At 44.9% G+C, this 13,875-nt stretch overlaps 1 protein-coding gene across 2 annotated transcripts in view; it reads right to left on the reverse strand.

Moving 5' to 3' along the window:
• BAZ1A (bromodomain adjacent to zinc finger domain 1A) overlaps positions 1-13,875 on the reverse strand; it is a 353,746-nt gene that overhangs the window by 195,277 nt on the left and 144,594 nt on the right. For both annotated transcript variants that reach the window (XM_056545400.1, XM_056545399.1), the window contains exon 12: positions 2,584-2,730. In XM_056545400.1, coding sequence (XP_056401375.1) covers positions 2,584-2,730 — 147 coding nt within the window. The remainder of the gene's footprint in view (positions 1-2,583; positions 2,731-13,875) is intronic.

Raw genomic sequence — 13,875 nt, forward strand, 5'->3', positions numbered from 1 at the left:
GCAATGGGGCAGCAGCAGTGGTGGTCTCTGGCCGGGGTAGGGGCAGGGCATTATCGGCATATCGGCAAGGTAATTGTCGATAACGTCCAAAATAGTGAATATCGGTCGATCCCTAATCACCATAGAGGAAACTTCTTTATTCACACTGCGGTGACAATAAACAGGTTGCAGGCGGGGGAGTGGGGGGGGGAGCCCCATTCTCCACCCCACTCCCCCGCCTGCAACCTGTTTGCTGTCACCTCAGTGTGAATAAAGAAGTTTACAGTATGGTGAGTGTTGCATCCTTTTATTTTCTCTACTATTGAAGTTTCTGTCCATTTTTAGAACTGTCAAGAGTAGGAGAAAATCCTCATAGCAAACATATGCTGCTCTGGACAGTTCCTAAAATGGACAGAGATGTCAGCAGAGAGAACAGTGGTCATGATGTCAGCAGAGAGCTGTGTGTTCCAAAAAGAAAACCATTTCCTCTGTAGTATACAGACCCTAAAAAGTACTGGAAAGATTAAGATTTTTTTTAATAGAAGTAATTTACAAATCTGGGGCCCGTACATGCACTCACCGCAAAGTAGAGACGGTCAGGTCTGGAGGTCCAGTGACGGGATGCCGGGTCACGGCATAGGCGCTGGGGTGTGGCGCTCAGAGGCTATGCCAGCAGTTTCGCACATAAAGGCCGGAAGAAGCATGCACTTTCGTGCAAAACCGCCAGCGTAGCCTCCGAGCACCACACACCAGCGCCTATGCCGTGACTCTGCATCCAGTCACCGGACCTCCAGACCCGACCGTCTCTACTCTGCGGTGAGTGGACATACGTGGCCCTCTTTTTGTCTATATTGGATACTTTACACTTTCGTATATGCACCCCGCAGGAGACATTGACATGGGTCGCCGAGGAACGCTCTGTTTCTATAAGGTGATATTGCTCCTTGAGTGCTCTCCCTCTTTTTGCTTTTGTGGATGTTCAATTTACAAATCTGTTTAACTTTCTGGCACCAGTTGATTTAAAAAAAATAAAATAAAAAATTCCATGGGAGTACCCTTGCAGGCCACAACATATGTACTGTGCTGGGGTGTCTAATAGAGTCTGCCTCCCTTGTTCAACGGTTTAGAAATACTGAAGGCTCTAGGTCCCCTCAAAAGATGTTGCTGCTGCATGCTGATATATAAACACAGGCTGCTGCTGGAGCTGGCTGATTGAGGCTGGCTACACGCAGTCCACAGGCTTGTCCCACCCGGCAGGAAAGCAAGCATGTGGACATCACAGCAAAAAAAGCACAGTAAGTGTATACAGGGGCCAGAGGCTCTCCCAACATCCACCCCATACGTTCAGTATTCAAGGAGGGGTCAAGATAGTGCTCACCACAGCGGTGTGGGTGCTCTCTTCTGAAAAAGGGAGACACCGCCAGAAGTCCTGCAGACTCACGCAAGACTTTACTGGCTGCTTCCAGAGTATCCCTAATGCCACTAGGGAGCTCCAGCATGAAGAAAACCACGGAGGACCTGCAGCCTCACCTGGCCAGGTGTGCACGGTTCAGGGAGGCAACTCCCCAGGCTTTCCATTCATAGGAAAATGAAACCTTAACTGGAGGTGTGGAGAGATATGTACCTTTTTAGGTCCTCAGATTTCCTGTACTGCAGTGGGAGGTGCCGTCATGGGCGTCAGGGCAAATGAGAGTTGTCTCAGGTATTTCCCAGGTTGGAGGGAGGGAACTTATTTCACAAAGAGAAAGCAGCAGCATTATGGTTAACTCAACACAGCTATTAAGCCCCAAAACAAGCATGGATCCTTCCTAAACATGTTCATTACTGTCTGGAAAGTAACCTTATGTTGGTTCACCCCTTTTAACTTTAATTGTTTTAGGGACATAATACCTTTGACTTACGAGTTTCGGAGGGCAATTATTGTTGGTGCACGTCTATAAGGTGCATCTATAACCAGAGCTGCTGAGTATGTGTGTGATTAGGTCTAATGTTTTCTTGATTACATCACAGTATGCAAAGACAAGCAAAATCTGGAAGTAGCTGTGGTCGAAAGTCAGACTGAATTAAGGGACAGAAAAGCACTTAGTCCATAGTTATGTGTTTTTTGACAAAAATTTACTAATAATGTTAATAACTAATAATAATTAGGTGATGTTAGTACTTACCTGCCAGACAATAATGGACATGCTTAGTAAGGATTCGTCCTCGTCTTGGGGATAAATGGCTGTCTTGTGAGTTAACTATAACACTGCAGCTTTTTTGTAAATTGCTTATTTCCTGTTTGAGTTCCTTCCCTTCAACTACAAGTCCCCGGATCCCTTATGTGTAAAGGTTAGGTCATTTCCCAACCCTGCGCCCCCACCACACACACCCATCAGCCACCGCACTACAGTAGCAGCCCTGTGGAGAATGGTCTCCCACACCCAGCGGTCACTATCCATTAAAGCAAAGACAGCTTTCCTTTCACACATGACTAGTGATGTAATGTCTCAGGCCACACAGCTACCTAGAAAAGGCTGAGAGTTTGTCAAAAAATGCAAAATTGCTCTAAATTTCCCCCTTCAAAAATCCTTTTTACTCACAAGTATTAAACATAAAAGATACCTTTGGCTTCTGTGTCTGTTATTTGGTCATTTGCCACGTCCTCTTCCTCTTCTGCTAAGGCCTGAAAAATGGCACTCAGGAAAAAGAAAAGAAGCTCACAAAGAGGTCCTTCCGGATCACTGCCAACCAAAGCCTCCTCAAGCAGTTCTGGCAAGAAAAATAATAATTTTATTTTTTTAATTCAAATGTTACTGCACCTTAATAATTCTCCATACAATAAATAATGGACAGCAGGTGCAAAGCACTACAGGGTGGCTCCCTTGTGTCTTGCTAGAGGCTCTGTCTCCCCAGCTCCATAGACCAATTTACATTAAAAAAAGACTTCAACAGGGATTGCATTTAAATGTCCATTTTAGCCATGATTTTTGCTCACCTACACATAAAGTGCAATGTATAGGATATAGAACACAATATTCACCCGGTACAAAAAAATTGCAGTCCACTAACTCAGCACGGTGTCTTCAGGACATATTCATCCCGTTCCGGAGCATTCCGTTTCTGACCGCCGCGAGTTGCTTCCCTGTGTTTTATATCCTATACATTGCACTATGTATAAGTGAGCAAAAATGATGGATAAAATGGACATTTAAATGCAATCCCTGTTGAAGTGTCTTTCCTTAATAAACTCTTTCTGCTGCCGCATTTTTTGGTAACTGGGTTTGTGTTTCTTTTTCTCTCACTCCCTAAGAGCCATAACTAAGTGTATAAACATTCGCTATGATTTTAACCACTATGAGGATAGGATTCCACTGAGGTTTTTAGGCTTAAAAACAGACACTGATTTTCCCTGTGTTTTGACATTTTTACCTTTGTGTGGAAATAGCGGGCGCTTTAAATCAATGAACTGCAGCGGCTTTGCAGGTGCAGAGACAGCCAGCGCTGCCAGCTGCTCTGCCCCTACCTGTCCTGGGGTCTAGAGCCCTGCTGCCGGCCCTTCTCTCCCCCTGGATAGCCAGGGGGAGAGAAGTGGCATCGGTAATGGGGCAGCGGCGCCAACAGCCAGGGGGAGAGAAGGGGCAGCGGCACCCATTGACTGCGCCGCTGCCCCGTTGCCTCCCCCCATCCCCGTTTGCATAATTACCTGTTGCCGGGGCTGTGCAGTGCATAGCAACGACGCAGGGGACGCACACCGGAGGCCTGAAGCAGCGCGGACCCAATCCCGGCAACAGGTAATTATGCAACCGGGGATGGGGGGAGGCAACAGGGCAGCGGCGCCGGCAATGGGTGCCGCTGCCCCTTCTCTCCCCCTGGCTATCGGCGCCGGCACCAATAGTCAGGGGGAGAGAACGGGCAGCGGCGCAGATAGCCAGGGGGAGAGAACGGGCAGCGGCGCAGATAGCCAGCGGGAGAGAAGCGGCGGCAGCAGGGCTCTAGACCCCAGGAAAGGCAAATATTCTTGGTAAAATGAGGGTGCGTGTTATAGGCCGGTGCGTGGGGTACCGCGATAAATATGGTATATATATTCCTGGGTACTAAAAAAAATAAATCAATAAATAAAAATGGAGATGTATTAGAGATGCCTGAATTTGTAGGAAACAATTTTTTTTTGTAACAAATTTTGTTTGTATTTCAAAGCAGGGACCAATTTTCAGGAGCAGGCAAGGACCAGAAAATGCAGCGGTCTGTATTAAAAATGGATGAGGAGTGCAACATTTTTTCGCTCTAAATCATAATTTTTTTTTGTTTCACTTTACCTTTTTAGCCCCATTTATATTTTATTTTTTCGGGCATTTAGATGTGCCGGCCTGAATAATTGCAGGGGTCAGAGACTAGCCGAGGATAGGGACAACAGTGATATGTATAATACAGTAGGCAAAAAAAAAAAAAAAAAAAAAAACTGACAGTTTCCATAATTTAACCCCTTAAGGACCCTTGACGTACACGTATGTCATGACACCATGGTACTTAACTCCTTAAGGACTGAGCGATTTCACGTTTTTGAATATTCATTTTTTCCTCCTTGCCTTTAAAAAATCATATCCCTTTCAATTTTGCACATAAAAATCTGTATTATGGCTTATTTCTTGCGCCACCAATTCTACTTTACAGGTGACAGTCATTTTACCGAAAAATTCAAGGTGAAACGGAAAAAAGTTATGAGGGCTCATTTGTGATCTGAAGTTTTTAGCGGTACCATCTTTGTTCTGATCAGACTTTTTGATCACTTTTTATTCACTTTTTGTGGTATAAAAAGTGATCAAAAATGCGCTATTTTGGACTTTGGAATTTTTTTGCGCGTACGCCATTGAACGTGCGGTTTTAAAAGCGGTATATTTTTATACTTTGGACATTTCCGCACGCCGTGATACCACATATGTTTATTTTTATTTACACTGTTTTATTTTGTTACTAGGAAATGCTGGGTGATTTAAACTTTTAATTCAGAAGGGAATACCTGAAAGGGTTAACTTTCTTTTTTTACACTTTTTTTTGCGAGCTCATAGCTCCTATTGGGGCCTATGAGCTTGCAATGGCTGATTGCATACACAGATTGTTGCCTTGCCGTTGCATGGCAACAAGCTGTGTAATCGGCGGTTGATTGCTCCAGTCTGTAACTCAGGCATGGAGCAATCAATCAGAGCCGGGACGCCGACGGAAGAAGGTAGTGACCTTCTCTCTGGGTAGCTGATCTGGGCAATAGCGCGTGGCCGAACGATCGCGGCCACGCGCTATTAACCGCGGGTCCCGGCTGTGAATAGGCGCCGGGACCATCCCGCTATGACGCGGGGTCCCGCCGGGACCCCGTGTTATAGACAGGGACCGGACTTAGGACGTATTCATACGTCCTAAGTCCTTAAGGGGTTAAGGACCCATGACGTACGCGTACGTCATGGAGAATTCCAGTCCCCGTTGTGCGGGGATCGGACCGGGATGCCCCCCCCCCCCCCATGTTGGCGATCACAGAAAATCGCAAGTGAATTCACATTTGTGATTTGCTGCGATTCCGGTGATGCAGGTCACGGGTGACCCGCTGACCCGGAGATACATGGTGATCGGGGGTGTAGGATACAATCCAGGGAAAGGTAAGGTAAAAAGTAAAAATAGGTCCCCAAGTGTCCGCCGCAATTTTTCAGCGTGACCCGGGCACTATTATGGGTTCAGGGCACTGAATTTGGCCCCCCATTTTTTTGGGCTGCAGCACTTTCACCCCCCCCACCATACAGTAAAAGTTACACCAATCACACACTCTACATACTCCCCATTCGGAAATGCCTCCATTATGCAGATAATGAGGCATGTCCACCCCGAGGTGATCCCAGCTATTACCGGCTTTACAAAGTGAGGCCGGTCATCGATCACTTTGGGGCCAAATTTTTTGGAGGCCTACGTACGGCTCAGGGAGCTCTCGAATGATGAGTCTCTTATCACTTTTAAGGGGAGATTCATCTTCCGCCAGTATATTCCCTCGAAGCGGGCGTGGTATGGCGTTAAGCTCTATAAACTTTGTGAGAGTAAATCTGGGTACACTTACAAGTTTAGAGTATATGAGGGACGAGATTACCGTATTGAACCCCCAGATTGTTCCCCCACTCTGGGTGTTAGCGGGGAAACTCGTTTGGGACCTTGTGCACCCACTGCTGGATAAGGGTTACCACATGTACGTGGACAACTTTTATATCAGCATCCCTCTGTTCACATCCCTTGCCGCCAGATCCACGTCCACTTGTGGGACCATGCGGAAAAGCCAGAGAGGCCTCCCTCTACATTTTATCAAGACACCTATTTCCAAGGGTGAGTCCCGTGCCCTTACCCATGAAAACCTGTTGCTGGTCAAGTATAAGGATAAGAGGGATGTCCTTATGCTGACTACTATTCATGGTAATGGCAGCTCACCTGTCCCTGTGCGGGGTACCACAAGAATGGTCCTCAAGCCCAATTGTATTCTGGACTACAATCGGTATATGGGGGGGGGGGAATTGATCTTTCTGATCAAGTCATCAAGCCATACATGGCCATGCGCAAAACAGGTATGGTACAAAATAAGTTGCGGTCTACTTGGTACAGGTTGCCATCTACAACTCTTGTACTGTACCAGAGCGCTGGCACCACAGGGACATTCCTTCAGTTCCAAGAAGAAGTCCTAAAGGTCCTGATCTTTGCTGACTGGAAATGAGCAGACCGGACTTCCCAAGGAACTGAAGTAATAGGTGCCAGGATCGCCCCAGGCCAACACTTTCCAGGTGAAGTCCCCCACACTGGAAAGAAGGGACGAACCCAGAAAAGATGCAGAGTGTGTAACAGGAGGGGGATGCGGAAGGACACCACCACTCAATGTGAGACTTGCCCCGATCATCCAGGCCTCTGCATTAACCCCTTAAGGACTCAGGGTTTCTCCGTTTTTGCACTTTCGTTTTTTCCTCCTTACCTTTTAAAAATCATAACCCTTTCAATTTTCCACCAAAAAATCCATATTATGGCTTATTTTTTGCATCACCAATTCTACTTTCCAGTGACATTAGTCATTTTACCCAAAAATGCACGGCGAAACAGAAAAAAAAATCATTGTGCGACAAAATCGAAGAAAAAACGCCATTTTGTAACTTTTGGGGGCTTCCGTTTCTACGCAGTGCATATTTCGGTAAAAATTACACCTTATTATTCTGTAGGTCCATACGGTTAAAATGATACCCTACTTATATAGGTTTGATTTTGTCGCACTTCTGGAAAAAATCATAACTACATGCAGGAAAATGTATACGTTTAAAAAGGTCATCTTCTGACCCCTATAACTTTTTTATTTTTCCACGTACGGGGCGGTATGAGGACTCATTTTTTGCGCCGTGATCTGAAGTTTTTATTGGTATGATTTTTGTTTTGATCTGACTTTTTGATCACTTTTTATTCATTTTTTAATGTTATAAAAAGTTACCAAAATACGCTTTTTTGGACTTTGGAATTTTTTGCGCGTACGCCATTGACCGTACGGCTTAATTAATGATATATTTTTATAGTTCGGACATTTACGCACGCGGCGATACCACATATGTTTTTTTTTTTTTTTTTTTTACACTGTTTTATTTTTTTATGGGAAAAGGGGGGTGATTCAAACTTATTAGGGAAGGGGTTAAATGACCTTTATTAACACTTTTTTTTTGCAGTGTTATAGGTCCCATAGGGACCTATAACACAGCACACACTGATCTCTCATCCTGATCACAGGCGTGTATTAACACGCCTGTGATCAGCATTATCGGCGCTTGACTGCTCCTGCCTGGATCTCAGGCACGGAGCAGTCATTCGTCGATCGGACACCGAGGAGGCAGGTAAGAGCCCTCCCGGTGTCCGATCAGCTGTTCGGGACGCCGCGATTTCACCGCGGCGGTCCCGAACAGCCCGACTGAGCAGCCGGGATACTTTCAGTTTCACTTTAGAAGCGGCGGTCAGCTTTGACCGCCGCTTCTAAAGGGTTAATACCGCACATCGCCGCGATCGACGATGTGTGGTATTAGCCGCGGGTCCCGGCCGTTGATTAGCGCCGGGACCCACGCGATATGATGCGGGATCGCGGCGCGATCCCGCTTCATATCGCGGGAGACGGCGCAGGACGTAAATATACGTCCTGCGTAGTTAAGGGGTTAAGGGAGTATCACACTTCCATGGAGTACAAAATTTTCCCTTCTCATTTTAATTTTCCATAATTTGACCCCAGTGTACCAAGTCCAGAGTACATTACAAGTTTTAACCCCATAAAAACCACAAAATTGCCCAAAATAATGTTTCATCTAAAAAAAAAAAAAAAAAAAAAAAAAAAAAAAAAAATTATAAGACCTCTGGGGGTATTTTTTCTAAAAAAAATGGGTCATGAGTTACTAACATCGGGGACTTTTTTATGTTGCCTCAAATGTGCAGCGCTCTCTCCACCTAAGCGTGGTGCGCATGTGAGGCAACAGGTTAGGGACGGCCGCACACATCACATTCCCAGAATGATTATTCAGAGCATAGGGTTTGGGGTGGGCATTTTTTTAATGTTTTTGCTAAGCTCTGGGTCATCATTCTAGGGACATAACCTGTTTTATAATTTTATGTCCCACTGTACGCCAGTTATTTACACCATGTAATGCCCCTTGGGTTGTGAAAAATTGGAAAATTGCTGCTGAACTTTCAAGCCCTCTGATGTCTTCCAAAAGTAAAAACTTGTCAACTTTATGATGGAAACGTAAAGTAGACATATTGTATATGTGAATCAATATATAATTTATTTGGAATATTCATTTTCCTTATAAGCAGAGAGCTTCAATGTAAAAAAATAAAAATCAAAAGTTTTATGAAACAATTTTTAATTTTTCACCAATAAATGATGAAAGTATAAACAAAATTTTCCCACTAACATAAAAGTAAAATAGGTAACGCAAAAAACTCTCTCGGAATCAGAATAAAAGGAAAAAAGCATCCCAGAGTTATTAATGTTTAAAGTGACAGTGGTCAGATGTGCAAAAAATGGCCGGGTCCTACACTGAAAATTGGCTGGGTCCTCGAGGGGTTAAAAAAAAAATAATTTTTTTTTTTTTTACAGAGCACTTCTATTCGAAATCAAAGATACTTCAAATCATCATTTGTGGAGGCAGATGGCCGGGACAATAATGTATTTAATGTAATTGTGAAAGAACGATGTCATTGTAATTAGCACAGTTGAATGACAAATTACTTCAAAACTCTTCTTGAAATACCAAAATTTCAATGTCTCTGCTATATACCGTATAACACGCACCCCCATTTTAATAGGGAAATTTAAGTAAAAAAAAATAAAATACATATAAGATAAATGACAGACTAAATGCCATATCATCCCTCTAACTTTGATTTTGCCTGAACTTCAGTTTGGTCCCCCCTTCCAGTGCCACATCATATCTCCCCTTTTATCAGCCCGTGTGCCACATTTACACCCCCCCCCCCTTACCCTCTCATCATTCCCCACTGTCTTATCATTCCCCCACCCCTCTCTTATCATGCCCCCTCTCACCATGCCCCCCTCCTCACCATGCCCCCCTCACATCATCCCCTTTCCCTCCGTTTTTGATATATACATTTTTCCCCATCTTCCTTACTTAGCCGCGCTCGGCAGGCCAGTTCCGGTGTCGGGTCTTGCGGGCTGCAGTCAGTGAAGCTGGATGAGTGACGTACTCTGCCGGCTGCACAGCATCAGGGACGTCACTCATCATTCGCTGTATCCGCCGCGGGTCAGTGTGGTCGACGCTGGCAGCCCAACCGTAGCCACCTTAGAATAGTCACAGCGGCAGCAGCATTGAATGAGGGATGTCCCTGATCTTGTGCAGCGGAGCTAGCAGAGGACATCACTCATCCGGTTTCACTGACCGCAGCCAACACCGGACCTGGCCTGGCGAGCTCGGCACGGTAACGAAGATGAAAAAAAAAAAAACAATACAATAAAAAGCAGAGGGGAAAAGAAGGAAAATGTAAAAAAAAAAAACAAAGGGGGAGCCGCGCGCTGGTCACTGATTTAAAGTGGCCTTGGCCAGGCTGCTAATCCTTAACAAGCAGCCGCTGCTGCGGCCACTTTGAATCAGTGACAAAAAGATTTATCGGTGTATAACACGCAGGCAGACTTTTTGCCTTGAATTAAAGTTTTAAAAGTGCGTGTTATACGCAGATAAATACGGTGTATGTGTATATATATATATTTATATATATATATATTTATATTTATATACACGATTTTTCGTGCTGAAAACACCCCCCTCGGCTTATACTCGAGTGAACTCTCCACCCGCAGTGGTCTTCAACCTGCGGACCTCCAGAGGTTTCAAAACTACAACTCCCAGCAAGCCCGGGCAGCCATCGGCTGTCCGGGCTTGCTGGGAGTTGTAGTTTTGAAACCTCCGGAGGTCCGCAGGTTGAAGACCACTGCGGCCTCCGACATCATCCAGCCCCCTCTCACCCCCCTTTAGTTCTGTACAGTACTCACCTCCGCTCGGCGCTGGTACGGTGCTGCAGGACTGTCCGGAGAGGAGGTGGTCCGGTGGGATAGTGGTTCCGGGCTGCTATCTTCACCGGGGAGGCCTCTTCTAAGCGCTTCGGGCCCGGCCCCAGAATAGTCACGTTGCCTTGACAACGACGCAGAGGTACGTTCATTGCCAACGTACCTCTGCGTCATTGTCAAGGCAACGCCTCTATTCCGGGCCCGCAGCGCGGAGAAGAGGCCTCCCCAGTGAAGATAGCAGCCCGGAACCACTATCCCACCGGACCACCTCCTCTCCGGACAGTCCTGCAGCACCAGACCAGCGCCGAGCGGAGGTGAGTACTGTACAGAACTAAAGGGGGTGAGAGGTGGCTGGATGATGTCGAAGGCCGCAGTGGTCTTCAACCTGCGGACCTCCGGAGGTTTCAAAACTACAACTCCCAGCAAGCCCGGACAGCCGATGGCTGCCCGGGCTTGCTGGGAGTTGTAGATTTGAAACCTCTGGAGGTCCGCAGGTTGAAGACCACTGAGGGCGGATGATAAGAGGATGATGAAGGGGGGGTGTGGGATGATGAAGGGGGGTGGGGATGATGACAAGGGGATGATGAAGGGGGGGTGGGATGATTACAAGGGGATGATGAAGGGGGTGGGGATGATGACAAGGGGATGATGAAGGGGGGTGGGGATGATGACAAGGGGATGACGAAGGGGGGATGTGTGGGATGATGACAAGGGGATGATGACAGGTGATGATGATGAGGGTCTGGATGATGATGAGGATGTTAATGACGGGTCTGGATGATGACAGGGGGGATGACACATATACACACAGGGGGATACACAGGGGGATACACACATATACATACATACATACATACACACACGCACTTTTTTTTATCTAAGAAATACACTGCTGATGCCCGGATAATACGCGGCAGGTCCCGGCTGCAAATTGCAGCCAGGGACCCGCCGGTAATGGCGGACATCCGCGATCCCACGGATGTCCGCCATTAACCCCTCAGATGCCGTGATCAATACAGATAACGGCATCTGCAGTATTGCGGTCACTAAAATGGATGATCGGATCGCCCGCAGCGATTGAGGTCCCCTCACCTGTCTCCGCTGCCTTCCCGACATCTTCTGCTCTGATCTGCCTTCCCGCAGACCAGAGCAGAAGATGACAGAACACTGATCAGTGCTATGTCCTATAAATAGAACTGAACAGTATTAGCAATCGAATGATTGCTATAAATAGTCCCCTATGGGGACTATTAAAGTGTAAAACTAAAAGTAAAACATTTTCCCTATTTCCCCCCCCAAAAAGTGGTAAAAAATATTTTACATACATAATAGGTATCGCCGTGTGTGTAAATATCTGAACTATTAAAATAAAATGTTAATGATACCGTACAGTGAATGGTGTGAACGGAAAAAAAATTAAATAAAAGGGCCAAAATAGATTTTATTCCAAAAATAATTAATGAAAAATGGATTAAAAGTCTTATAATTGTATCAAAAAGTACAGATCACGGCGCAAAAAAATGAGCCCTCATACCGCCGCTTATACGGAAAAATGAAAAATTTATAGGTAAACGTACTAATTTGGTTAAAAAATTTGCGATTTTTTTTTTAAGCTCAACAGTAATCGAAAAGTATGTTATTATGGGTATCATTTTAATTGTATTGACCCAAAGCATAAACCTGCCATCTTTACCATAAATTGTATGGCATGAAAACGAATCCTTCCAAAATTAGCAAAATTGCTGTTTTCTTTTTAATTTACCCACACAAAAATAGTATTTTTTTGGTTGCGCCATACTTTTTATGGTAAAGTGAGTGATGGCAATACAACGAACAACTGGTCGCGCAAAAAACAAGCCCTCATACTAGTCTGTGGATGAAAATATAGAAGAGTTATGATTTTTTGAAGGCGAGGAGGAAATAACCAAAATGTAAAAGTACTCCTGCTCCGTCCTGCAAAAAAAAAATATGAAATTGAACCATCACTCACCTTCCTGGGTTCCCGCGGAGCGCCACTAACAGCTGATCGGTCCTCCGGTCCATCTTGTTCATACTTCCATGTGAACGAAGCGTCACATGGCGCTCAGCTTATTATGGGCAGAGGCAGAACATCGCGGCGGCAGACGATAGGCTGAGCGCCATGTGATGCTTTGTTCACACGCAAGTATGAAGAAGATGGACCGGAGGACCGATCAGCTGTAGTGGTGCTCCGTCGGAACACAGGAACGTGAGTGATGGTTTATTATTTTTGCAGCCCGGGCAGGACGGAGCAGGAGTAGACTGCACCAGAGTACTCCTTTAACCCCTTAAGGACATAGGGCGTATGGATATGCCCTGGCTTTCTGGTACTTAAGGAGCCAGGAGGTATCCATACGCCCGTGGGAATTTCGGTCCATGCCGCGTGCCGGGCGGGGCCCGGAAGGGATGCCTGCTGATTTCAGCGTTCAGCAGGCATCCAGTGCAAATGCGGAGGGGGGTCCCTGTGTCGGCAATCGCGGCAGATCGTGAATTCGTGAATTTATTAAAATAAAAATTTTTATAAAAAATGATCTAAAAGTTTTATATATGAAAATGTGGTATCTAAAAAAAAGTACAGATGACGGCGCGAAATATGAGCCCTCATACCGTCCTATATACGGAAAAATTTAAACGTTATAGGTGGTCAAAATAGGGCGATTTTGGATTATTGATTTTGTACAAAAAGTTTTAGATTTTTTTTAAGCGGTACAAAAATATAAAAGTATCTAGCCATGGGTATCATTTTAATCGTATTGACCCACAGAATAAAGAACACATGTCATTTTTACCGTAAATTGTAGAGTGTGAAAACGAACCCCTCCAAAATGTGCAAAATTTTGGTTTTCATTAACCCCTTCAGGACCAAGCCCATTTTGGCCTTAAGGACCAGAGTGTTTTTTTTGCACATCTGACCACTGTCACTTTAAACATTAATAACTCTGGAATGCTTTTAGTTATCATTCTGATTCAGAGATTGTTTTTTCGTGACATATTCTACTTTAACATGGTGTTAAATTTTTGTGGTAACTTGCATCCTTTCCTTGTGAAAAATCCTAAAATTTGATGAAAAATTAGAAAATTTTGCATTTTTCTAACTTTGAAGCTCTCTGCTTGTAAGGAAAATGTATATTACAAATAAAAAATTTTTTTATTCACATAAAAAATATGTCTACTTTATGTTTGCATCATAAAAGTGACGAGTTTTTACTTTTGGAAGACACCAGAGGGCTTCAAAGTTCAGCAGCAATTTTCCAATTTTTCACAAAATTTTCAAACTCACTATTTTTCAGGGACCAGTTCAGGTTTGAAGTGGATTTGAAGGGTATTCATATTAG

Source organism: Hyla sarda, chromosome 11 (genome assembly GCF_029499605.1).
Source record: "Hyla sarda isolate aHylSar1 chromosome 11, aHylSar1.hap1, whole genome shotgun sequence".
NCBI lineage: Eukaryota > Metazoa > Chordata > Amphibia > Anura > Hylidae > Hyla > Hyla sarda.